The 25,508-nt window shown below is 41.8% G+C and overlaps 7 protein-coding genes across 13 annotated transcripts; 4 read left to right on the forward strand and 3 right to left on the reverse strand.

The window, feature by feature from the left end:
* Positions 1–2,494: 2,494 nt before the first annotated feature.
* LOC124308594 (THAP domain-containing protein 2-like) lies at positions 2,495–4,473 on the reverse strand. Its single transcript, XM_046771429.1, has 4 exons — positions 4,243–4,473; positions 3,953–4,142; positions 3,307–3,874; positions 2,495–3,157 (listed from the first exon to the last, which is right to left on the reverse strand). The coding sequence occupies exons 1-3, from the start codon at positions 4,311–4,313 to the stop codon at positions 3,359–3,361; spliced, it is 777 nt and encodes a 258-aa protein (XP_046627385.1). The 5' UTR covers positions 4,314–4,473; the 3' UTR covers positions 2,495–3,157; positions 3,307–3,358.
* Positions 4,474–4,554: 81 nt separating this feature from the next.
* Positions 4,555–6,182, forward strand: LOC124308590 (ribosome biogenesis regulatory protein homolog). Its single transcript, XM_046771426.1, has 5 exons — positions 4,555–4,799; positions 4,881–5,139; positions 5,224–5,525; positions 5,627–5,794; positions 5,909–6,182. The coding sequence occupies exons 1-5, from the start codon at positions 4,654–4,656 to the stop codon at positions 6,057–6,059; spliced, it is 1,026 nt and encodes a 341-aa protein (XP_046627382.1). The 5' UTR covers positions 4,555–4,653; the 3' UTR covers positions 6,060–6,182.
* A 4,387-nt stretch (positions 6,183–10,569) lies between these two features.
* On the reverse strand, positions 10,570–17,240 carry LOC124308596 (nuclear transcription factor Y subunit B-1). 2 transcript variants are annotated; one of them, XM_046771433.1, is made up of 4 exons: positions 17,098–17,240; positions 16,742–16,875; positions 16,058–16,615; positions 10,570–11,462 (listed from the first exon to the last, which is right to left on the reverse strand). In XM_046771433.1, exons 2-3 carry the CDS (start codon positions 16,854–16,856, stop codon positions 16,071–16,073), a joined length of 660 nt encoding a protein of 219 aa, XP_046627389.1. In that variant the 5' UTR covers positions 16,857–16,875; positions 17,098–17,240; the 3' UTR covers positions 10,570–11,462; positions 16,058–16,070. The 2 variants fall into 2 exon arrangements, with proteins under 2 accessions (XP_046627389.1, XP_046627388.1); XM_046771432.1 differs by lacking the exon at positions 10,570–11,462 and having other exon boundaries at positions 15,292–16,615.
* Positions 11,282–15,394, forward strand: LOC124308589 (uncharacterized). The gene is made up of 3 exons (XM_046771425.1): positions 11,282–11,857; positions 13,941–14,108; positions 14,210–15,394. Exons 1-3 carry the CDS (start codon positions 11,282–11,284, stop codon positions 14,711–14,713), a joined length of 1,248 nt encoding a protein of 415 aa, XP_046627381.1. The 3' UTR covers positions 14,714–15,394.
* Positions 17,241–17,307: 67 nt separating the features above from the next.
* LOC124308587 (mitochondrial ribonuclease P protein 1 homolog) lies at positions 17,308–19,389 on the forward strand. Its single transcript, XM_046771418.1, has 2 exons — positions 17,308–17,996; positions 18,071–19,389. Exons 1-2 carry the CDS (start codon positions 17,614–17,616, stop codon positions 19,011–19,013), a joined length of 1,326 nt encoding a protein of 441 aa, XP_046627374.1. The 5' UTR covers positions 17,308–17,613; the 3' UTR covers positions 19,014–19,389.
* On the reverse strand, positions 19,200–25,286 carry LOC124308584 (F-box/LRR-repeat protein 4). 6 transcript variants are annotated; one of them, XM_046771411.1, is made up of 9 exons: positions 25,148–25,172; positions 24,620–24,674; positions 22,372–22,598; positions 22,202–22,295; positions 21,676–22,132; positions 21,366–21,603; positions 20,894–21,254; positions 20,504–20,831; positions 19,200–20,445 (listed from the first exon to the last, which is right to left on the reverse strand). In XM_046771411.1, the coding sequence occupies exons 3-9, from the start codon at positions 22,594–22,596 to the stop codon at positions 20,109–20,111; spliced, it is 2,040 nt and encodes a 679-aa protein (XP_046627367.1). In that variant the 5' UTR covers positions 22,597–22,598; positions 24,620–24,674; positions 25,148–25,172; the 3' UTR covers positions 19,200–20,108. The 6 variants fall into 6 exon arrangements, with proteins under 6 accessions (XP_046627367.1, XP_046627363.1, XP_046627365.1 ...); XM_046771407.1 differs by having other exon boundaries at positions 22,372–22,601; positions 25,148–25,167; XM_046771409.1 differs by lacking the exon at positions 25,148–25,172 and adding an exon at positions 22,849–22,977 and having other exon boundaries at positions 22,372–22,601; positions 24,620–24,636.
* LOC124308591 (glyoxalase domain-containing protein 4) lies at positions 23,277–25,405 on the forward strand. Its single transcript, XM_046771427.1, has 6 exons — positions 23,277–23,684; positions 24,029–24,078; positions 24,235–24,500; positions 24,640–24,795; positions 24,888–25,063; positions 25,189–25,405. Exons 1-6 carry the CDS (start codon positions 23,595–23,597, stop codon positions 25,315–25,317), a joined length of 867 nt encoding a protein of 288 aa, XP_046627383.1. The 5' UTR covers positions 23,277–23,594; the 3' UTR covers positions 25,318–25,405.
* The last annotated feature ends 103 nt before the right edge of the window (positions 25,406–25,508 follow it).

The following is a 25,508-nucleotide window of genomic DNA, read 5'->3' on the forward strand; positions in this document are numbered from 1 at the left end:
GGGACACATTGATTGATTGATTGACTGCATGTGATGTCGACGCTGTGTGACTGAAGGCATGCATGCTCGCTTGAGAGGGCATGAGAACTTGAAATTTTCGCGCCACTTCCTATTAGAATTAAGCAAATCGGAGGGATTTCAGCGAAAATTACTCCTGGTATCAGGAGCGCAGGAGAACCGAGGAGCTCTTCCAAAAACAGGGACACATTGATTGATTGATTGGCTGCATGTGATGTCGACGCTGTGTGACTGAAGGCATGCATGCTCGCTTGAGAGGGCATGAGATCTCAAATTTTCGCGCCACTTCCTATTAGAACTAAGCAAATCGGAGAAATTTCAGCGAAAATTACTCCTGGTATCAGGAGCGCAGGAGAACCGAGGAGCTCTTCCAAAAACAGGGACACATTGATTGATTGATTGACTGCATGTGATGTCGACGCTGTGTGACTGAAGTCATGCATGCTCGCTTGAGAGGGCATGAGATCTCAAATTTTCGCGCCACTTCCTATTAGAACTAAGCAAATCGGAGAAATTTCAGCGAAAATTACTCCTGGTATCAGGAGCGCAGGAGAACCGAGGAGCTCTTCCAAAAACAGGCACACATTGATTGATTGATTGACTGCATGTGATGTCGACGCTGTGTGACTGAAGGCATGCATGCTCGCTTGAGAGGGCATGAGAACTTGAAATTTTCGCGCCACTTCCTATTAGAATTAAGCAAATCGGAGGGATTTCAGCGAAAATTACTCCTGGTATCAGGAGCGCAGGAGAACCGAGGAGCTCTTCCAAAAACAGGGACACATTGATTGATTGATTGGCTGCATGTGATGTCGACGCTGTGTGACTGAAGGCATGCATGCTCGCTTGAGAGGGCATGAGAACTTGAAATTTTCGCGCCACTTCCTATTAGAATTAAGCAAATCGGAGGGATTTCAGCGAAAATTACTCCTGGTATCAGGAGCGCAGGAGAACCGAGGAGCTCTTCCAAAAACAGGGACACATTGATTGATTGATTGGCTGCATGTGATGTCGACGCTGTGTGACTGAAGGCATGCATGCTCGCTTGAGAGGGCATGAGATCTCAAATTTTCGCGCCACTTCCTATTAGAACTAAGCAAATCGGAGAAATTTCAGCGAAAATTACTCCTGGTATCAGGAGCGCAGGAGAACCGAGGAGCTCTTCCAAAAACAGGCACACATTGATTGATTGATTGACTGCATGTGATGTCGACGCTGTGTGACTGAAGGCATGCATGCTCGCTTGAGAGGGCATGAGAACTTGAAATTTTCGCGCCACTTCCTATTAGAATTAAGCAAATCGGAGGAATTTCAGCGAAAATTACTCCTGGTATCAGGAGCGCAGGAGAACCGAGGAGCTCTTCCAAAAACAGGGACACATTGATTGATTGATTGACTGCATGTGATGTCGACGCTGTGTGACTGAAGGCATGCATGCTCGCTTGAGAGGGCATGAGATCTCAAATTTTCGCGCCACTTCCTATTAGAACTAAGCAAATCGGAGAAATTTCAGCGAAAATTACTCCTGGTATCAGGAGCGCAGGAGAACCGAGGAGCTCTTCCAAAAACAGGGACACGTTGATTGATTGATTGACTGCATGTGATGTCGACGCTGTGTGACTGAAGGCACACTTGCATGCTTGCTTGAGAGGGCATGAGAACTTGAAATTTTCGCGCCACTTCCTATTAGAATTAAGCAAATCGGAGGAATTTCAGCGGAAATTACTCCTGGTATCAGGAGCGCAGGAGAACCGAGGAGCTCTTCCAAAAACAGGCACACATTGATTGATTGATTGACTGCATGTGATGTCGACGCTGTGTGACTGAAGGCATGCATGCTTGCTTGAGAGGGCATGAGATTTTGAAATTTTCGCGCCACTTCCTATTAGAATTAAGCAAATCGGAGAAATTTCAGCGAAAATTACTCCTGGGATCAGGAGAACATCTGAGCCGAGGAGCTCGATCAAAGGCACGCCTTATGCCTGAAAGCCCGTGTCGCATACGTATAAGTTTGGTTGCCTATGATTAGGCGCTTCCACTTAGCTTAGCAAATCGGAGAAATCGCAGCGAGAAATTACTCCTGGTATTAGGAGAACATCTGAGCCGAGGAGCTCGATCAAAGGCACGCCTTATTCCTGAAAGCCCGTGTCGCATACGTATAAGTTTGGTTGCCTATGATTAGGCGCTTCCACTTTGATCAAGGAAATCGGAGAAATTGCAGCGAAAATTTACTCCTGGTATTAGGAGAACATCTGAGCCGAGGAGGTACATGTAAGTTTGGTTGCCTATAATTAGGCACTTTCACGTTGCGTACGAACGGTTGCCACTAATTAGGCGGCTTTAAATTGGACAGCAACGGCCTTTGCAACACATTGTTATCACTCTATTACTTTTTCATCATATAAAGCTCGTGGAGGATAGGAAATAACGCAGAAATATTGGCTAATTGCATTCAACAAGTTACATATATTCCAGGATGATCCATTATATTTGTTAAATATTAAATGCAAATTAATACATGTAATTCAGTAACATAGTTTCAGCATAACTCCAGTATTCGCATTCGATTATCATGTAAGTATAAAATAGTCTAGCAACATGCATAGTTTCACACTTTTATCGTCTCAAATCCAAAATGTCTTTCAAATTTAATGTTGACGATAATGATTAAACCCTGTGTCATATAATGTTACACTTTCTTAGATCACCTAACGCTGGTATTATACGATACAAAGAAAATCCGCTCTCCATAACAGTATTCCTGAAGATTCGCGGTCTTTTAGGTTGTCATGCTTGTAACTCCTGCAATTTCGAAAATATAGCTTTCTTTTACCAAATATAAAGTTCTATAAATGACAACGAAAGCATTGCGAAACTCCGAGTTCTGCCTAACGAGTTATGAGTTAGACACTCTATCTATCAAAAAGTTGGTTGCTCGGAATCCTGTTCTAGCATTAATCCGACATTTTAAAATTGATCTCGGAAATAAAATAATCGACACAGACGATTATTTTACTCTCAATACATGCCTAGAAGTAACGCGATTCAGGATGAATTGTTGTTCCATAAATTCATCTAGATGTAAGTGATATTTCAATCAGATTGGAATCCCATAGCACTTCCGTGAGATGGCAGCAATCTGTAATAATGAAAAAATTCTACATCATTATCAATAGAACATTTCGTTGTCCAAGCAGCATAACATATAATAAAACTCGTAGCTGATTCAGTGATTGCTTAATCAGAGATAACACTAAACAATGATTTATTAACAATCAAATTGCTCACCGGTTTACCTCCGTTAGGACCCGTACATACACCTATTTTATTTCAGGCAATGCTACACCCCATGTCCATTTTTTGTCACTCCACTTTTTGTCCTAGTTGAGTTGTAGAGTTCTTTAAGATCACTGAAGAGTTTATTGAGTGAATCGATTTTCCTCCTCTGTTTACCAATGATATTCTGCAGGTTCTGAATCTTGCGAGTCTTTAGTTTGTCCACATTCTCCATTTCATTAATTTTCTGCTTGAGCAAAGTTACCTCTCCACCACTGTCAGCAGCATGATTAATCACGGTGTTTGATTTCTCTAACGATACTGAGGGGGCAGGAGTACTCAAAGGTGCTTTCAGTACGGATTTGAGATTTTTTTTCAGTTCCGCAGCCGTACGTGGATCCAATTTCACCAGGGTTATTCTGCTCGAACCAGGTTTTTGACCATTATAGACTTCAATCTGTTTCAATGAGACTTCTGAATTAGACAATGGAATTTTGTCAGCAATAGGGACATCTGAGTCTTCACTGTCCGTTGTAGGGGACAAGTATCGCTCAGTAATTTCATCCTGCATCATCCGAGCCTACAAAGATCCCATTGTTGCAACATAAGAATTGCTTAGCGTGGATATTTTTTATGAACAAATTCAAGAGATACTAACATATTTCAGCCTGCTGATTCCAATTGTCGGTATGGCATCATTGTTGAGTTGCACTCTCGCTGTAGAAGCACGATCAAAGCAACTATCAGTAAAATGTTGAGAACAAAGTCTGCTGTACGGCGTTGGTTTGTAGTCAGCTCGGCCCATAAACCTGATCCAGGCATCCCGCCTGTCCGGACGTTTTGGAAACCTGATAGGTAATAATGGGAAACACACCAAAACATTTAGAAAGAAACTTAACCCTCAAGTCACGGACAATAGCTAAATTGGAATGTTGCAAAATTACTCACACATGGAAAGTGATCCGCTCATCCCTTCTCTTACGCGTTTTCGAATATCCACAGGCGGCACAGCTTACCATCTCAAATACACTCAAATATTCTCAAGAAAAATTGCAGAATCAAGCCACGCAGCTCTTGACGTTCAAATGGCCGTAGAATAATCAGCTACTAGACCTCCTGTCGAAATGGTTAAAAAGAAGACATTAGACACGAGTTGGCGCACTTGTTCGCACACAAAAACAGTTCAGCTTCACATCTCTCGGCTACGAATTCTATGCTACTATTTTCTTTCACCCACCTTTCACCGCCATCTATGGGTTTTTATGCATCACTAAATCCTAACCGTAAAATCAGGAGATTAAAAATATCGCACGTAGTGCGAAGCGTGGAAACTTTTAGGTTACGTGCGTCGCATCCAGGATGGACATAGTATCGCAGGTCCTCGAAAAAGCCGCTCAGGATGAACGCCTGCGGACAACAGAGGTGCAAAAGCACTTGGAGGTGGAAATAGACGAAGGCTCGCTACTCGCGGTCGACTACAACTCGTTCGACACTGAGAAAATCAAGTAGTGTAACCATTGGCATAAGTGAATCTCTGATACAGAATAAAAAGTTCCGGTTTTTAAACCCGTTGTTGTCTTTTCCAGGACCAACAGGGAGGATTACTTCAAGCAATTGACTAGGGACAACGTCCAGTTGTTGATAAATCGGATTTGGGAACTGCCGACAAAGCGTGTGGACGAAGCGGTCGTAGCAACGCTGCCGAAACCTAGATTCGTACTTCCCAGAACACATCGACTACCAAAGCCTAAGCCCCTGACAAAGTGGCAACAGTTCGCCAAGGAGAAGGGCATCAAGAGTAACAGAAAACGAAAGTCAAAAGTTACATGGGACGAGCAGTTGCAGGTAAACTTTTGTTTTCTAATTATGAAAATGATGCGCGCACTTATTCATCCAAGATGTAATTGCTCGATTTATTTGTTTTCTTAGAAATGGATTCCAAACTACGGTTACAAACGAACGCAGGCAGAATCTGAAAAGAATTGGCTGGTCGAAGTCAGTGACCATGCAGATCCAACTCTCGACCACCTATCGCTGAAGACAACAGCAAAACAGGAGAAGCGCAGCAAAAATGAACTCCAGAGACTAAGGAACTTGGCCAAAGCGAAGAATGTGAAGGTTCCTCGCGTTGGTATACCGAGCTCTGATTACTATCAAGATACACGTCAAATAGCGACTGCCGTCACTGTTGCCAGATCGTCTACGGCGTCAGTCGGTAAATTCCAAAACAGGTAACGGCTTTGTTTTAATGCCAAAATTGAAATGAAAACGGTACAATTGGAAATGCAGTAATGACTTATTCAGTTTGTTGTGTCCAATTTCACTTTCACAGACTTCCCAAGGAAAAGGATGCAAAGAACATCAAAGAAATGGTGCCGGGATCAAAGAAAAATAAACAACCAATGTTCAAACCTGGAGAGGAGGTGAAACAGAACCTGGGTTTTGTGGATAAAATCTTATCTAAAAGACCAGCGATCTCGTTTGTTTCAAACCCCTCTGAGTAAGTTATCCCTACTCTCGTTGAAAGAATTAGTTTAATGTCTTATGCGAAATTTCGCGACCGTTGTCAACTACGTTAACCATTGGCTAAATTATGTAAAACTATCAATTACAGATCCCCAAACCGGCAGAGGGACGACGAATCGCCAAGGCCAAAGAAGAGGAGTAAAATCAGTAAGAAGGGTGGCAAGAAGCCGAAAGGAGGCAAGGGAAAGCGAGATATGCACACCAAAGTGGGTGGAAGAAAACGACGGCAAAAAAATTGACGGGATCACATCCATTCGCCAATTTACGCCAATCCGATATTATAAAATTTTCCATCTTTGTATCGTGTTCGAAAAAGATTGTAATAAAAAAGAAAGAAACATTTTCGAAGATTCCGGAATAAATTTCTGCCGAAAATCTTTATTGCTGACTCCAGAACGGGTCACAAAGATAGCAGCTCTTCACAGTACAAAAGCCGATGTGCTCGGCTCCGAGAGGGCTCATGTAGTACAAAGGATACTCAAGTACCTACTGTATCGATAAAAAAGAAATAAGGTTCAAAAGTACGGAATAATCGATAGCCTGTGCCTCAGGCGTTAATTTTTTGCGACTCATGAGTTAAATAACAAAAATTTATCGCCCCAAGACGGAGGCTGTGAATGATAGAAAAAATGTGTTGCCGGACATGCACGATCTGTATAGACGAAAAAGAATAAATCTGATAACAATAAATCTCCTCGATTGATTTAAATTGCGTAGAAACTTAGATTTACGATGTTGGCTAAGGATTGGTAGTTTAATCTGTTTACCTGAGGAAGAGAATTCTGAATTATACCTAGAAATGCCGTCCTGTTTTTCAATTTCCGAACACGAATCCTACGACGTAAAAGAAAAGTCAAAGTACAGAAGTGGAGAGAAAAGAAATTGTCGGAGGATTATAATTGTAGGTCTTTTTCGGGAGAGGAGATGGATTTAAAAAAAGGGGTTCCGTTCGCCGGAGAATTTTTATCTTCAATAGTTTGTTCCTGCCATAGTCGCGGACAATCCTGATCCAAGCAAGGTACGAGCAGGCGCACAATACTCGAGTGTCATGCGTAGGATGATGGTGTATTAGATATATCGAATGAAAGGACATATCGCGTAATCGGAGTATAAAGCCGGCAGGTGCAGAATCGTTGCGATTCAATGGGATAATATAAAAATAATATAAAATCTTCGACGTGGTTATTGTCATCGTTATACAATCATCAACGCAAAAAGAGTTTTGATACTTTCCAAATGACAAACAAGACCAACAATAATAATTTGTGTGAATTTTCGACGAATGCCGTGAAACAAACTATCGCCCCATCATCCAAAAAGAGGAACAATATATGTTCCGTACTCGTGACTATTGTAAACGTAGTATTCTTACAACTGGACATATAATACGAGTTTGCAACAATATCGTCTAAATCGCGATGTCTAAAATTAACCGCGATATAGATCATTTCTCCATAGTGAGCCGGAGCACCTTGCATTATTACCGTGTACGATTATTCGCGCGAATGAAAGTATAAACGTATAACGTACAACGCCACTGTCATCACCGCGTGAGATTGGGAACAAATCCATCCCTGACGGGATCATCGAGTTTGTGATGTATTACTGTATATATTATAGAAAATAGTGATCGAGAAGGGATTCATCATCATCATCATCATCATCATCATCATCATAATCTGAAGCAAATTATCGAAAGGGTGCCGAGAGTAATTTCGTTGAAGCGAGGCAGCTAAAACGGAAAAGCGGAGGGTTGGCGATGGTGATGGTGGTGGTGGTGGTGGTGGTGGAGGAGGACTGAGCGAAGCCGATACGGCAGGGTTTAGGTTTTAGCGACGAGGTCGGAGGGTCGTTGGGGGTCCGGTAAAGGTTAGGGGTTGAAAATGACAAGTCGGGAATATCGACTAGGGTAGTGGTTTGGACCGGGCGCCGCTCCACTCGGGGGGTTTTACGGTGTGCACCTGTGAAGCAGGCAGGCAGGCAGACAGGGGGTTGGTTGCTGTACACAATACACACACACACACACACGTGCGCAGGACGTAGGACATGCCTAGCGGCCGTTTAAAAGGTACGTGGTGGTCGTGGTAGGGCAGCAGAGGTGAGCACAGGCAGGTGGATGTAGATGTGCGAAGTGGTTACTGGGGTAGGAGTCGCAGAGTCGCGGGGTGTTCGCGTATTGAGAATAAGAGAGAGAGAGAGAGAGAGAGAGAGAGAGAGAGAGAGAGAGAGAGAGAGAGAGTCGGTGTGCAGTGCCGTGCCCGAGGGTTGACGGCGACGCCAGTGATTGCGCGAATCCCGCCCAGGGCGAATGGCGAACGACGATAATAGTCGTCGTTATCCTCGTCGTCGCCGTCGTTATCCCGTCGATCGCGCCCGTCGTTGGCCTACCGGGATCATTGTTTTCCCGTACCTTCTGAAACACGTTACACGCTGGACTCTGATTTTGTATAAAAAACAGCTCATCCGCATTGCGTGCACATATATATGTATATTATATCGTGGTTAATTTATTCTTCGTATGGTTAATTTTTTTTTTTTTTCAATTCTTTATACTATATCCCTTTTTCTTGTGACGATCGTCGTTGCTGCACGCGTTATTCAGTGAACCGCGAATTATTATACTTATAATTGTTGTTTTGTAAAAGACCATCGACGTATGATTATAAAAAAAAAATCAAATATAGTAAACAACCAAATTAACTCACGGATAATACTCGCACCTTATTTTTCACCGCGTCGCGTATTCGATAATACGGTTACAATAAGAACAATAATAATAGCAACAGTAATAACGAGAATATAATAACAGTTACGGTACAAACTTCGATTGCAGTATATTATATGAAACAAAATACCTGCGTTTAGCAGAAAATCGCGATGACCTATCTGCATGCCTGTACAAGGTATTGTTGTATTTCTGAAATATGCGGATAGGTATAAAACGTACGGATCGCGTGATTGTAATATTTCTTCAACAACGACGTACGAATATAAGCTGCGTGCGAAACGCTACCCAGTTACCTGCGAAAATGTTATAATTATCGAGCAAATAAGTTAGAAAAGCGGCTGATACACGTAGATACCGCATAGGATCAGAAAGTTCAATGGGAGCTCCCCCCCCCCCCCCCCCACACCTGTTGGGTTAACGGTTTCCAAATTCCCCATAACAAGATCTTGCGATAACAACTATAAGCTTACAGGGATGATTTTACTTCCATAACTCGAGGTGTTCCGGGATTGCTAGAGCATATATCCTGACCTGCGATCAACTGCACAAGTAGGTCGTGTCGACGGTTTTTTTTGTTTTGAAATACCCATGAAAAACCGTACCGGTATAGGCAATAAATTCCACCGCGATACCTGCGTGATAAACGAGTTAAAAAAAAAAACCTTCCGCGCTGCATCACGACTAGAGTATAAAATAACTATCTGTTACATATATTCTGTGACGCAGGTCGGTTTCGGAGAGTTTCGCGAATTCCGGTATCGAACGTATAACGTACTATGCAACCTGCAAGGGATGATAAATTCGCCTCTTTAGCCACGCGTTCGCAGTTTCGCAAACATAATTATGCGACTCCAAGCTACGAATTAACCAACGAATTACATTAAACGCCACCAGTCAGCCGTATGTACCCCTACGTATGCGTGTACATACGTCAATGATAACGATGATACGTAGACGTACCCGTGAGAGCGTAAAAAATATCCAGGGACATCTGCAGAGACGCCCGATCCGATCAGGCCGCGACGGATCAAACGGATCGAATATAAAGCCGCTAAGGTTGCCTCGCTCGATAATCTCGCTGGATGTGTTTAGCGGACATGGGGATTTAATGAGCGATTTACTTGTACATATACTTAAGGCCGGCCAGCCAGCCTGCGACTACTAGCCACTCATACACCCACATACCCACACACACAGACATCTCTTATAATCCGCCTCGCTTTCCCTCTTGCACGCACCACGTTCGCTCGTTCGCTGATCGCTCGATACAACACAACAATATACCTACATGTCATACTTACATACTGTATACGTACAACCCTCGACCCCTGCAACCGCCAATCGCTGACCTAGTCACCCACAAAAATTACACCGAATTACCCCGTGTGCCTGTCTCTAATTATCAATTCACGCATACATTGCCTCTGTTGAACGTAATTAATTTTTATACAGCATGTGGGAAGAACGATACGGAGGATATTTTGATAATTAATGTTACAGTTTCCGCAAAGAATAGAATATTTAAATATTTTTATGAAACATCGCGTGCTGTTCTTCTCGGTTGAATAATTACATTCATACGTATTTGGATGTTCCTTAGCATCCGCTTTTGCCGCAACGCAATTATGGCCGCGATCCAGATATTAATTCCTATTCAAAACTATATACTACGCAATTATAATTAAATACAGGAATTTCAATGCATTTGGAATCAGGTCATGTATATACGTATAGTATGCGTGAGTAGGTCGGGATTTGTCGGCCTCTCTGGCGGTGAAAATATTTTCTCTGTATAATACTTGAAATTAACGCTGTGAGTGAATTGTATCATTTTTTCATTTTGTTTCTTTGCAATTATTCAATTTCATTTTTTACCTTACACGAGAGACAGTTTTATTGTCGTTCAAGTAATAATATAAAATGAAACTGTAATATGTATGTCGTGAAATCCTGTCATTAGTGCTGATATAAAGTGCAGTACTTTGCAAATTTCATAATCTAGAAAAATTAGAAGACAGGAATAAAAATTTATACGTACATATTGAAGCATCGACCACTACCTCTAACACCTAATTACAATTAATTTTTCTCTTAGTACTCGTCTTGAAGCGTGTTACGCTTGAACATGAATGGGTATGTATGTTGTACCTCTCCTCCAAACCGCCTTACACGATTAAATGAACAGAATAACACTACGACCACTACTACTGTTATTACTAGTCTAGTCTAATGAGTTTACGCTGTACGTAAGAGAAACATTCAAAAAATTGATCTATCTCTATCGCTTCTTAATCTTCCTCCACTTGTTTTTGATCAATTAGCGAAGAGCCCCTCTAGAAAAAGTTTGACCACCGCTATCTTGCCTGAATTTTCAAACGTCTCAATCAGTCTCAGTCTTCCTCCTGAGCCCTCCCCTTCACCCCCCCTCGATCAACGATTTGACCATAAATCCAGCTAGCAATAAACAGGGGGAAAAAATGTTTCTACCATTCCTGCGACATACGAGACACTCTGCTGAGAAACAGTATTTCCAGAATGCGCACGACTCGAGCAGTGAAGAGTGTAGCAGCTTTGCGTACAACGTCGCAGCGGGCAGTGAACGACGCTCTGACTGCCGATGGGGAATCAATCGCGAGAAGCTAATCGGTTGGCGATCGGTTAGTCATCGTTGAAGGCCGCTAAGGGTGGCCAGGAAGCAAGACTGATTCCACACGAAGACCTTCCGACCCTGGGATGTACGCGGCAGCCGGGGGTGCGAGCATCGCGAGCAGGCGAAAGCAGAAGAGGCTTCTTCTACACAAGCGAGGAGGGAGTGGCGGTGGAGTTGTCGGAGGCGCAGGCAGAGGCGGGGCGTCTTCGGCGGTGACGTCGGGCGAACACCATCACCAGACCCAGGGACAGGGCAGGGGGTTTCCTGGAGGAAATATACACCACCTCAATCATTACAATCATCACAATCATCATAATCAGAGTAATCAACAACAGGCGAGGACAAAGAGCGCCCCATTTCCATCGTCGCGCCAGAGCAGGATCTCGAGACCACCAAACCTCCCTACCCCCCTGCCACCTAGTGCCCAGCACCAGAGTCAGCCCAATAATCAACATCATCATCACCATCATCACCACCATCAGCATCAACAGCAGCAGCAGCTGATACCAGTCTCCCCTATCACTTTCCCAATATCGCCACCGCCGCTATCACTTTCCCTCGAATCTTCCAAATCATTAACTTACTCCGTATCGAAAAGCAACCATTTTCCATTCCCACCACCCCCAGACCTAAGAGTGTCATCTTCTACCGAACTACAGGTGGGTAATTTATTTTCTTCTCTCTTGCTCTCTTTACGCCTATATGTGCTTTTAATACTATACAATCATTATTATCATTATTCATATGATCGTCACAACATACTGCACTTTTTACCCTTGTACATGTCATGCTATGTTACGCATTTGTAACAAAAATATTATATATTAACGGAAATCTGGCTGTCTGGTGGCTTTTACTGCATATGTATTGTTAATTATATTTTATCATGTATGAATTGATGGGGTTTGCGCAGGGAAATAATTGTGGGGAATTTTTGTCCTTTTATCCGTTTCTTTTCTTTTTTTAAATTTTAAATAGTTTTTTCAACTTCTGGGCGTGTAATATCAATGTGTTGTAAGTTGGCGTTTTCTTCATGCTCGTTTCACCGTGCTAATTAAATGGATTTTCTATATACGTATCTATATCTGTCATGTGCTGTTTGCGTAGAAACTGGATATTATATAGTGTCAAAATTCTTATTGTGCATTTTTGTATTTAGAGAAAATATTCTTAACTTAGAAATGAGACAGCTAATGATTAGCGCGCGGGTGCGTTATAGAGTAAGCGCGATCAGAAATAACTCTCCCACTCTTAACATTTTAAGAACGTTTTAAATCATCGAACAAATCAAAGGACTGAAATTAAAATAAAGAAAATAAAAGAATGAAAGAAACTGTTTTCGCAAATTCCATCAGTTATGCAGCATGTGACGCGACTGTATGCGCGTATGTGTGTTTATTGCATATTGATGTTAATCTGAATATACACACACGCGCGCTTACACGCGTTGATATGATAAAATACAGGTGTTGACACGATGTAAACTGTTGTTTAAACCTCATACTGTAAATCTAATGAACCTTGAAAACGTAGTAAATACGTTAGAGCGTGACGTTGTTGCACTCAGAAACTTATCGTAGAACTGTGTCAGATAATTTTCTAATAAATAATTGTCTAAGGTTCAGTTTAAATCATTGTCAAACGAAAAACGGTAAGAAGAAAAAAGAAGCCGAATAAAGATGCAACAAATTTTATGTTACAACTACAAGTTGCAGAGAAAAGCTTCGAGAATAGCGAAAGATCGATCGTAGGGCATTGGGGTAAGGAGGCCTCGGTGAAGTGAAGGAGTGATACGTGGCGGTAATCGGATACTAATAAAGTTGTGTGAGAAGGACTGATAAAAAAAAATTTTTTAAATAATAATTTCGCGTCGAGCCAGATAACAACAAGGCTAATAATTATAAGGGTAAATAAGAAATTCCAAATAACACAAAATTGAGAGAAGAACCAGAGAGATTTCAAGTAAAGAAACAAATTGTACACAAACACATATAAATATATATATATTATATATACACACACACACACATATCTAAACACAAATAAGTGAATGAATGAGCGGAATGCAGGCTGCTCTATTAATAAGAAGGGAGAAGCAGCGATTAAGGGGGGGTAAGGGAGGTGGTGTAAACTTTAGAGAACTACCTTCGAACTTGGCCACCCGGCTTATTCCGCCACTACCCCGCTACCCCCCTAGATCCTACATATACGGGGTGAGTACACTACGAATTAGCCTATTCCATTTTCACGTATAGATCGGACGCGCTTTCGACCTTTCTTCCTCGTACATGCCTTGGTGTGTTCGACATGTGTACGCATATACATAACGTGATATGCGTACGCACGAGTATAATAGGCGGATATATGCCTGTAACGATATTTCTTCCTTACTTCCTCTGGCTTGTTTTTAAAATTTGTCAATTATTTATGTAAGCAACGTGTCGTGTCTGTGTAATTTTGTAATCTAGTTGTTCATGTCTAAGAGGTAAGTAAGATGTAATACGGTGTTTATATCCCTCGCGAATGTAGAAACACCCAGAAGTCTACATACTATGATCCCGAACGAACATCTGAATAATTTCAATTACCAGCTGATGTGAAATTTCCTCTAAATCGTGATTTGTAAATCAGACATAAATACGTGGTTGATAATTGGAAAGCTGGTCCACTCCCTCCTACGTATCCTGTCCTAATCAATATTCGTTCAACTACGCGTCTGAAAGCGAATTTTGACGATTTCAGTGCAGCGGACAAAGCCAGGCTCAGGGTAAAGCAGCATGGCAGGGATGCAGCAGACCATCGCCCCTTCCTCTAACACCCGTATCACCGATCGGTTCACGTGCCGGCGACGGTCTCAACTACAAGACGAAACAGTGCGAGGCACACCGACGATGGATGAAAAGAAACAGGGTAGGTAACTCGGCGTATTTTCAAGCAACGCTTACCAGTTCATTTCCAATCGCAACGAACGCAACAAAAGACTTGGAAGTCGAAAACTATTCTATTCCCAGATACGAGACGCCAGCTACTGCTACGGAAGCAGCGGAGAGGAAGAAGAAGACGGGCAGGAGTGGGGTGGCGGTCGACGGAGAGGCGAAGTTAGCGCAGCAGTGAACACGGTGCTCTATGCCGGACTTGGGACGACGGCTTTGGGTCTGGTGATATCGTTTGTGGGCACGGGTGAAAAAGGGTTCCAGAGTTCAGAACTGAGGCTGGTGGGTCCGTCTCTCCTGTGCGCAGGCTTGCTGTGTTGCCTGTTGCGAGTGTTGCTGTGTCTGTGCCTGTGCCACTGCGGTAAATGCCAGTGGAGTTCGTCATCGTCGTCCGCTGTGGCGAAAGGTGATAAATTGGAAAAGGCTTCGGCGAAGGAGCAGAACAATGTTCCGCCGGCTCCTTCTCTTCTAACTGCTTCCCTCCTGCCGCCGCTCAGATCAGCTGCCGCGACCGTTTCTCCTCCCCCTCCAGTGGCGAAAGGGCGAGAGCTTCTTCTGTCGGCGGCTCAACTATCCGAATGACCGTCTACTTCAGGGTCCAAATCGTAGAGAAGAAGAATGCTTGGAAAAGCCATCCCGCCACCAAGTTTCCCAGATATACTCTCGACTAAACAGATGCCTCTGACAATGTTTTTTCTACGATTATCCAAATAATCTCTTTATAGTGTAACGGAACGGAGTGATATGTTATACGTACATTAATATGACAAATTCGAATTGACTACACCTAAGCCGTGTGTTCTTTTTCTAAAGATTATTATTGTTAATTCAATTCAATATAATCTATTGATATTAAATATCCGTTATTACTTTTTAAGCTAAATTGCATAAGCGATAAGAATTTGATTTTTTTTTTCACTCACTAAGCCTGCTCTATAATCTAGGTGCGGCACCATTTTTGCAAATTATACTATAATAGGTATATAAACACGACTGAGCTTGACAAATAATCGCGTCAAGCTGGAAAATCAAAGTTATCAAATATACCATGGACTTGTCTCATAATTTTTAATTGTTTGTTCTATTTTTTTGATTGTTCTTCTTTTGGTTCATTATAAATATGTGTATGTACTATACAACTTTTCTGCTTTTTTTTTTTCATTCAAACTCTTATTCAAAGAGTCCGGAGATTTGAAAATTAGATGCTACTGCCCATATACTTCCGTGACGTTAATACCATTGAAATTAGGGCAAATTAAATTTCATCACATATATGAAAAAATTATGCCTGTTGGTTAAAAGAAAAAAATTTGACATGTATACATACGTACATATATATATATATATCATACCGCTACGTTAATTTATCACATTGCTAAGAGTAGAACAAAGTTGAGAAAAAGAATAATAATTATAACAATAATAATCAGCACTGGTGTGTACGAATAGACAAGCAAAAGATATTAGATACCAATATCTACTGCCTAGCGATTTTAGGGAGTATGTTATATATACTATGATTGAAATAATATAGGAATTTTATTTATAAAAGAATCTTCCTTCGCTTGAAAAAAAAGGAACCAGACAAAAGAAAAATTCATGGTTATAAAGAAAAATTGTTGTTACTTTCATAAGAAGCCGGAGGCGGCGCGTAGATAATTAATATTTCAGTAAGTGTGACATATCTTAAAAGAAAAAAAAAAAGGCAAGAAAGCAGAAATCATAGTGATGATAATAAATGAAATCTTTATAAATAAAAAAAAAAAAATATATATGAAAAAACGGAACTTCCCCCCTACCGTTCTTTTAATCATAGACATATTTCGAAAAAAGACGAAGTAGCAGGTCTTTAGAGTTCATCAATTCAGGCCCCTGCTTCAATCTTGTGAAATTAAATGTCAGCCTTGTAAAATATGTATAAGATACCTTAGCGTATTACTCAGGATAGTTGAAATTGCATTTGATCAGGAGGTGCGTAGCTGTATATAACGGGAGCATCCGAAGTTGTGGCATTGCCAGTAGTCGTAGCAATGGTGAACAATTGGTCGTCGTAAATGGTGCTTTGCTGATCAACCGACTTTCCATTACCGGGCACAACGCCCGGACTAGATCCCGGATTATCGCCCTTGGTAGCCTCTCTATACTTCTGTAGATAGACTTTGAGTGGCTCTACGTAATTGTCAAAGCCGAGGGTGGTCATAGCAAACAGTATATCCTCTCCGTTAATGGTCTTTCTCTTTTCCATGTGGCACCTGTCGCTCGCTTCGGATGTTATGAAAGATATAAACTCAGATACGCATTCCTGAACACATTCCCTGGCATCCTTCGCTATCTTGCCAGCTTCCGGTATTGCTCGTTTCATTATTTTGGCTACGTTAGCAATCGGCAGAAAGCGATCCTGCTCCCGCAAAGGACACCCACCACCTCTTCCCTGCAGAGGATCTCCTCCTCCGTGGTTCGAGTCGTCTGTATTTTCAGGATCATCTGTCGCCGGTGATAATTATATGATAAATTGCATAGCTACTAATTGTTGAAGCACCGTCAACGACATTGTTTTGTTTTTGGAAACGCATTGAGGTCTTCGTACTCTACAAAAAATGTTCAACGTACCTTCCAAGTCATCGGACTGGACACCGATATAAGAAGCTCCTACGCCTCCACCGCCAAGAAACGCTGAAGTGCCAAGTGGCCCACCGTCATCGCCACTTTCCCCGCTGTTTTCCATATTCGGTATTATCCTTAGGCTGTGAAACAGGTTAACGAGAATTAGTCCGTCATTGACAATCTCATTTTATGCATTTTCAATAGAATAACTTCGCTTTAAGCATATTTGACGTTTCTACGTCAAGCATAAAAGCGTAAATAAAGGCATCTAGGTTAGGTTATACTATTATTGTCAACGTGTAATTATCCAACAGTTTGCTCGATGTGAGTTAGGGTGATTTAATCTGTTCTGTTCAACTTACGGCTGTATTTCCTCGTCTGTTTATACACGAAAGGATAAAAAATTGTCCGTATCAGTTTTGTATTTGCTAACACAGTTTGCAATATCCTCGATACGCGTCCGTCAAGCAGAGACGACAACCACCAACAGGTGACGCAGTGAGTCTGGCGTAGTAACCTCAGCATTTGGACTGTTTTCACGGGATCCGTAGTGTCTTTAAATTGTATTCTACTCCGTGGTCCGCTTTCACGCACTTCAACGATTTTCCGTATTACACAAAACAAAATAAGCAGAAGAAGGCGTTCGAAGTATTAAAACTCGCGAACCCTTTTCTTGTAAACTGCCAAACTACAAAAGTATAATCACGTTGGCTCGATTATCAAGAGCTGTCAATTCGGAATATTTAGAGAGGAGTAATAAATTGGAAAGAATGTTAGGTTAAGAAATAATCGCGGTGCATGCGGCAAATTCAACTTGGCTACAAATCAATCGAAAATCCTGATTTTTTGATAGCTATAAAACTTCCAAATTAGCCAATATGTTTAATCGAGTACTGCGTTGTCTGACATTGACGAAAAAGCCGCTGAGGTGGACCGCAAGACGAAATTGCCGGCCGGCGATCGAGGCACAGCTGAGTGCCTGCGATATTCTCCACACGTCGAAAAGACGTTTTTGTACGAAAGTCGGCAAGATATCCGAAGAAGGCGAGACACAGGAGAATCTGGAGAAAAATGTCACTATATCTGTAAGCGGCGAACAGCTTCAAGCTATGATGGACTCGGACCCGGAGATGGAGAAACTTTACAAAGTGATCCAGCTCGAAGTCGAGGTGATGAGACAGAACGGCAGACTGATACCCAAGGAGCTAAAGCCTCAACATTGGTTGCAATTGATCAGGCATGAAACGAGATCTGCGAGAAGGTAATTTTGTTTAATATGTTTTTACATTAAAAATGATCAGAGATAAATAAGAACTTGTCAATTTCAATTTGCAGTCGATATCTGATGTACCTCTTCAAGCTTGAAATGACCCAAGAAAACTTTAGGAAGAAAAAAGAACTAGCCAGGATAGAGAGGGAACAGAAGCTGCAGGAACATGGGAGGGAAGAAGTCGATCAGATGGCGTATAGGCTGTTTAAAAACACAATCTTCCTGCGAATATACGACACAGCGATGAATCGCTTCTACCACTCGCGTATGATGATGGCCAAGATCCATGGTCCTGAAGTGATAATAGACCTCGGATACGACAAACACATGACAGTGCGCGAGTCGTCAGAATGCGCCAAACAGCTCGTCTTCTTGTTTGCGGAGAATCGCGTACTCCGAGATCCATTTTACATCACCTTTTGCAATGTAAATAAATTTTCGGTAGTTATGGAAAAGTTTTACAGATCTGTACCGAATGCCAACGAGCCTGATTTTCCACTAGAAATAAAGGAATGTTCGTACACCGAGCTCTATGACAAAAAGAAGCTGGTCTACTTGACGCCGCACTGCAACACCGAAATGACAGAGTACGAACCGGACTCCATCTACATAATAGGCGGGATGGTGGACAAGACCAACAACCAGCCCCTCTCTTTGGCAAAGGCGAAAAAAGAGGGTCTGAGAATGGCCAAATTCCCTCTAGACAAGTACTTGCTATGGGGTTCAGGCTCTGGCAAACGTTTGCCACTTAATCATGTGCTAAGAATCTTGGCGGATATCAGGACCACCGGAGATTGGCATAAGGCCTTGAAACACGTCCCTCTTAGGAAGTTGGAGAGGCCTCTTGACCAATTACAAACTGGCAAAGTTCAGTTTCCGCCCCAAACTCCCTCATGGGTTAATACTGAGCTTCAAAGAAAAAGACAATACGTGCCTACGAAAACGAAAATTGGACACTCGCTGAACACGTCATACACTTTTCGAGACAGACAAAAGAAAAGTTCGTAATAAATAACGGATTGTAAATAATGTGACCAGGATTGTTGGTTATGACAAATGAGAACAATATACTGATCATTAGTGCAGACAGGCTAACACTTACTTCCACCTTTATATTATCAATGAAATCCTGCGGCACGGTTACCTCTAATAAAAAAATTCCTGTAACAAAAATGAAATAATTTAGATATATCATTCAATTAATACCACAGTGTATTTTTATGTTTTGTCAGTGTACAGACACCATTTTTTTTTTCTAAGGCCCCAGAGGTACAATTGTTTTCTAGATTTATTATATTAGCTGCGTTTGATATGTACAATTTTATATCGTGTCTGTGGATCTTTTTTCAGTCACATGCTGCAGGAACGATCGCTTCGAAGAGTGGAAAAAAAGCACATGTTTGATCAGTCTTTTGGACGGAAAGAACTCTGCTCTTAAGTACGCACTACTCCATACGCATGTACTCACATAGGTATATCTACTCGAACGAAGATCTCAAGCTTAGAAGAACGTGAGCTAATATGAAGATAATATGACACCACGGCAATTCGACAGTTCAAAACTTCAAATTTGAACTAAATATGTAGAATATCCTAATCATTCTTAATAGTGATGATGTATATTGCTTATCATCCCAGAGAAAAGTTTTTCAAGGAGATACAGTGTAGACTTGATAAAAATTAACGATTATAAAATATACTCGCGTCTATCAATAATGTCACGATAATAAATAATAATAAAACAATCCTTATACGAATAAAACAATAAACCGGAAGAGGTTGTTGTTGCTTGCTGAAAAATTTCGAGTCACCTTCTAATAAAATATTCCCCGACGCATCGTCACTCGTCCACCAAAATTTATTAATCCAAGTCGATTTCGCAAGCTAGTGAAAATTCGTTTTTCAAATGATTTCCTGGTGCAAAGATGTAAAATGTCACCGAAAATGAAACTGATCTACAAGGGAAAAAACCAAGCAGACCATCCGACAAAACTCCAATGGTTATACGTTGTAAAGACGGGAATTTCGGACAATTGCAAGGTGACATGGTCAAAAAAAAAAAGCAACTGATAAACGGACGAACAGAGCAATAACATCGATGAACTATGTAAAAACCGATCCACTTGCTTGAAAACTACGCTTAATAGATACATGAGGGTAAAGCTGACGCCATTCGTGTATCTTCATATCGCTTATACCTTCGCAAAAGCTGAGATCCATCATTTCCAGCTGAGTGCAATATAATAAAAATCGTAGACATATTTCGGGAGTAAGAGATCTTGCGCCAAGGAAATCCAACTGTCTGAGTTTAGAGCAGGCTAAAAACGGCTCGAGGTCACGATCGGTGAGGCCGCGAAGAGCAGCGAGAAAGACCTTCTCCAGATTCTGACAGGACGCAGCCAATGCTCTCAGCGACTCCCCTGGAGCTCCCATGCCTAGGCTGAAATTAGTCAAACTTCGAAGTTCCCGTTTTTTAAAAAATTCTCCTTTATACTAACCACCATCCGAAGTCGACCTCTCTAAGCATCGTGCAACGAGCGAGGGCTCTAACTCCGTGGGGCGTCAGGCTATGGCTCTTCCAGAAATCAACGCTCTCGAGGTGAGGACACGAGTAGGCAACCTCCATCGCGATATCGTCCATGTTATGAACGTGGTCACAAGCGGCAAGGTTCAGGTGGCGCATGCCTCGATTTCCCTTAAGAATCGCGCACAGCGACGGCGTCTGAATCAACGTTCTGTAAAGTTCGAGACGTTCGAGCTGCTGCAGGTTTGCCAGAGGCCAAAATCCGTCCTTAGTTATCTCCACGCAGTTGCGAAGGCAAAGTTCTGTGCGTCGAACGATAACGGTCAATTAATCTTTTACGATTGAGAGATGAAAACGTAAATACCTTTTAGGTTTCGGCAGATCATGGAAACCTTCAGTATCACGGAATTGTTGACAAACTGGCAGGAATTGAATCTAAGGTGCGTCAACTGATTTCCGCTGGACGTGAGAAATTCCTGAATGTCTTTAGATGTTATCGTGTTGTAGTTGCCGCACCAGGAGAGATCTAGACGCTGAAGATATTGGCACCTCGAGGCCAGCGTTTCAAGCGCGCTTGTGTCAATACAGTACCAATATGGTTTCAAGTTTAGGCTGGTATAGAGAAGTGCATCTCTTGCTATATTGTTGAAATGCCGATTAACTTGACAACAGCGACAGAGAGATCTGAGATCGAGATTTCTAAGAATCTTCAGTACCGCTTCGTCCTGCAGGTTTGTAAAATAAATGCTTGTAATTGAATTATACTAAAAATTTGTGGCTAATTTATTTCATTACTGTTCTATTAAGAAATGTATTAAAACGGAAAAAACGCTTACGGGCAACACAGAAAAACTGCCGCAAATATCACCCGACTGTAACGAACTCCCAGTCTTGTTTCCAGCCACTGCACTTCTTGAGGAAGTTGAAAGATCGATGTCCTGCATCAATTTTGGAAAGTCTTCCTGGAGAAACCTGTGCAGACTGCTAACTGCTTCTTCGATTGGCGGTATGCAGTGGTAGTCAGTTCCTAGCCTGTCAATTATGGTCCCCTTGTGTATCCTACCCGTAACATTTCTGCAAAATCAAAAGTTTGCCAGTTCGAGTTTGGAAATGACGAGAAACACGGTGCAAAACTGGATCACATACCTGTTCGAGAGTTGACAGTGCTTGTAAAACGTGTTTTTCAGCTCCCTTAAATCTTTGTGTGTCTGTAAATAATCTGGCGTCAGATTATAAACGTCATCGCAATCAAGGGTACTGTCGTTGAGCTGCCGAAGCAAGGTGCTCAAGTTTTTATTGTTGAATCTAAAGTGGGGTTGAATAAATTCCGAAGTGCCGATGAGGAGGACGGCATCCAGCTCTGTGTAATAGTCCTGCTTACTGTGGTTGAACTCCAGTCTAAGCATCTTGGTCTTGAAAGAGCATGGCTGTAGAGGGGGAGAAAATATCCTTGGCTTGTGTGAAACTACCTGCGGCAGCCCTCTCCAAAGACGGCTCCACTTTCCGCTGCTATCGGCAGCCCAAATTCCAACAACGCTGCCCGGGTTATAAGTCTCATATATGGACACTCTGATTGGATAAACCTCACGATCGTACGCCACATCTGTAACAGGGTTCAATTATCAGTAATAAAGAATATGGATCGTCATTGTTGTTGTTGTGGTCTCCATACCTATGTAGTCCTGGCAGACAACATTGTCATTGTTCTGCGGCATGTAATCAACTAGTCTGGATGGCGCCTTGTCCCACCAGCAGCCGTACGTTCTCTAGAAATAAGTATAACAGATTACAGAGATACTGAGGTTAAGCGGATGAGAATTATACCAGCAAATGATGTCTTACCATGACAAATGCCTGAGGAAAATCACCATAGTCGGGAAACTTGCTCGGGTTACCAGCTATGTTGTACGCCGTGTAGGATATGCTTTTATCACTTCCGTACTGTGAGCTGAAGTGTTGCACCTTATTCACGAATTGCTCGGTAAAAATAATCGAGTCATCATTTTCCGCTCCTTTGTTATTCGACACTGATATCCACTCGGATTTAATCTCGTCGCAGGACACCATTGCTGCTTTTGTGGAGCGTGAAAAATTATACTTTATTATTTTTTGTATGGTATACCATACTACTTGACAATAGCGTCTTTCAGGCTTTCGGGTTGAGTTGGGTTGTATTAGGTTGGGTATCGTCGTAATGCACCAATGCTTGGCATGTTTTCGATCATCGTCGTGAAGATGACAGCGAATTACCGCGAACGACGGAACGCTGGGATTCTGGACTGTTAAAGAAGCTGATTATATTTAAATACGTATTATTACTTTTTCGTGTGCGGATCAATCATACAGCGAATTTCCGGAGTTTTTTTGCGAGGACCATTCAAGCTTCTCACGAAGCTTCCCTTCGGACATTACGGAGTGAATATAAGCGTGAAGTTTGCGGGGGAACAGCTGCAAACATCCAGGAACAATTACGAATTGCGGGCTGAACGAAACGGCGGCAATTACGAACAGCTGAGAGTTTATGCAACATGAATAGATTACGATCGGAATTTATTACAGATTAGAAACCCATTTCGAAATCTCTCATGCGATAAGGATTCAGCGAAAGATATCAGACGAGCATTAATTGCCTAATAAAAGCTAGTACAACGTGCGATTAAGAACGAGATACGCGCGTCTACGAAATGGAACGTGTATTTCTATCTGATTGTTTTCAAAAACAATTAACCACTGATATTACATATCAGCGCAATTAACACACTGTCTCAGTAAATGTATATATCCATAATGAAGCACGTCTGTAACGGTGACCTCGACTGTGGTTAGAATTCTTTGAGCGCTTTAGAACCATCTCGTCGGTAGCAACAATGGCAATTATACCCTCGAGGAAAAACCACTTGTCAGCGGTCGAAATGGTCGAATAGACCAGAAAAATCGCTCACACGTCATAAGGACGAGCCGGTATCTCCCCAGTGCGTCAATCTTGTTGAAGAAAAGCGAAAGCACGAAGAAAATATTGTGAAGATAAATTCGAAATCGTTAAATTGAATATTTTACCAACAATAATGGTAAACGCTCGCGCCCTTCATTTCGTGTTCAAAATTGGTGAACGTAAACTGACTGCAAGATTCTACCGCGAAATACTCGGAATGAAGGTTAGAATTTATCAATTCATTGTTACAGGTATTTTACGATCACGGCCATTGCATAAACGTTGAAAACATAATTTTGATACGTCAATTATTATGATTATCTTATTGCACACCAGTTACATTTTATATAATACAAATAGATTTTTTCTCATCGCTATAGCGTCGTTCACATCTTGAATCCGTTTTCTATTAATTTCGAAACACCCTGCAGCCCTTTATCACTTTTGAAATTTTCACAGTACCGTAACTAGGGACGAAAGGACCCTGCCATACATTTGTTTTATTTCATTTTTCTATACACAGAAATATGGGTATTGATTTTTTTTTTCTCTCTCTTTGTATTCCAGGTTCTGAGACACGAGGAATTCTCGGACGGTTGCGAAGCTGCTTGCAACGGGTTAGCTGTTGACTAAAAAATATAAACCGAGTCTGAAGACGGTCCCTTTCCCTTTCCATCAATTGTTCTTTCTCATATAAATTACGATCCTCGCTATCATCTTCAGTACGATAATTTCTTTGTCCACCGTCATTTTTATTTTTACCAAATTTATAGGCCCTACGCCAATCGCTGGAGCAAAACTATGGTCGGCTACGGGCCTGAGGACGATCACTTTGTTGTTGAACTGACGTACAACTACGGTATTGATTCTTACGAAAGAGGCAATGACTTTAAAGGGATAACGATTAGATCCAAGGAAGCGATTGAAAGAGCAAGGTCTTCAGGATGGCCGGTGCGAGAGGAGGATGGGAAATTCGTGCTTGAAGCGCCGGGTGGTTACAAGTACTACGTTATTGACGAACCGCAGCCTGCTGATAGAGGTAACGGGAATATAGAGCTCTGTATTTTTCCCTGATACAGATTCTTATACTATCTGATTTACTTTTAGTTTACGCATCGGTCTAGCATGTCTCTCTGCTTATAAACTTGTGATATTTACCACCTCGTCATCGCTTTCAGATCCGGTCGAGAAGGTCACCCTATCCAGTTCCAATCTAGAACGTACAATTGCATATTGGAAGAATATTCTCGGCTTGAGAGTCTACAGGCAAGATGATCGCAAAGTTCTATTAGGATTCGGCCACAATCAGGCCGAGCTTGAGTTTGAGGATATTGGTGAGACGGCCGGCCATTCTAGGTTTAATTTAACACAGTCACAGATCGTAAGTTCTGAGATTTGGGACTATAAAGTGGTGGATGATTTCCAGGGACTGAGGTGACACATGCAAAGGGTTATGGGCGGATCGCATTTTCAATTCCATACGAGAACCTGCTGCGCCTTAATCAGACTGTAAAGGAAGCAAACCAAAAGATTCTCACAGATCTTGTAAAGCTTGATACGCCAGGAAAAGCTAGTGTTACTGTCGTCATTCTTGCCGATCCGGTAATTTCTTTGTTTTGATAAATAGAATCGTTTGTCGAGGATTCGAATTTTGCGAATGTTATTGCATTAGTGCAGTGAGTTTACCTTGAATCAATATGGACTCGTTTGAACCATTCATCTTTCAGGATGGCCACGAGATTTGCTTCGTCGACGACGAGGGCTTCAGGCAACTCTCCGTGCCTGATTATCCTAGCGAAGCTATCCTGGATAGATTTATCGCCAAGGAAGACAAAACTGCTGGCGTGACTGCGTAGATACGCATTACTGAAATGAAAAAATACTGTTTAATCAATTATAACTGTCTAATTGTGCTGTTGAAATATAAATTGAAATTCGATATTAGTTGTATATATATATTCTGTTTATGTCACGGGTAAGAGTAGGTATAGTACGTATGTGTGTGTGTGTAGGCTGAGCAGTAGCGTACCGGCAGGTAGATCGGCGC

This window comes from Neodiprion virginianus, chromosome 7 (assembly GCF_021901495.1).
Source record: "Neodiprion virginianus isolate iyNeoVirg1 chromosome 7, iyNeoVirg1.1, whole genome shotgun sequence".
Classification (NCBI taxonomy): Eukaryota; Metazoa; Arthropoda; class Insecta; order Hymenoptera; family Diprionidae; genus Neodiprion; species Neodiprion virginianus.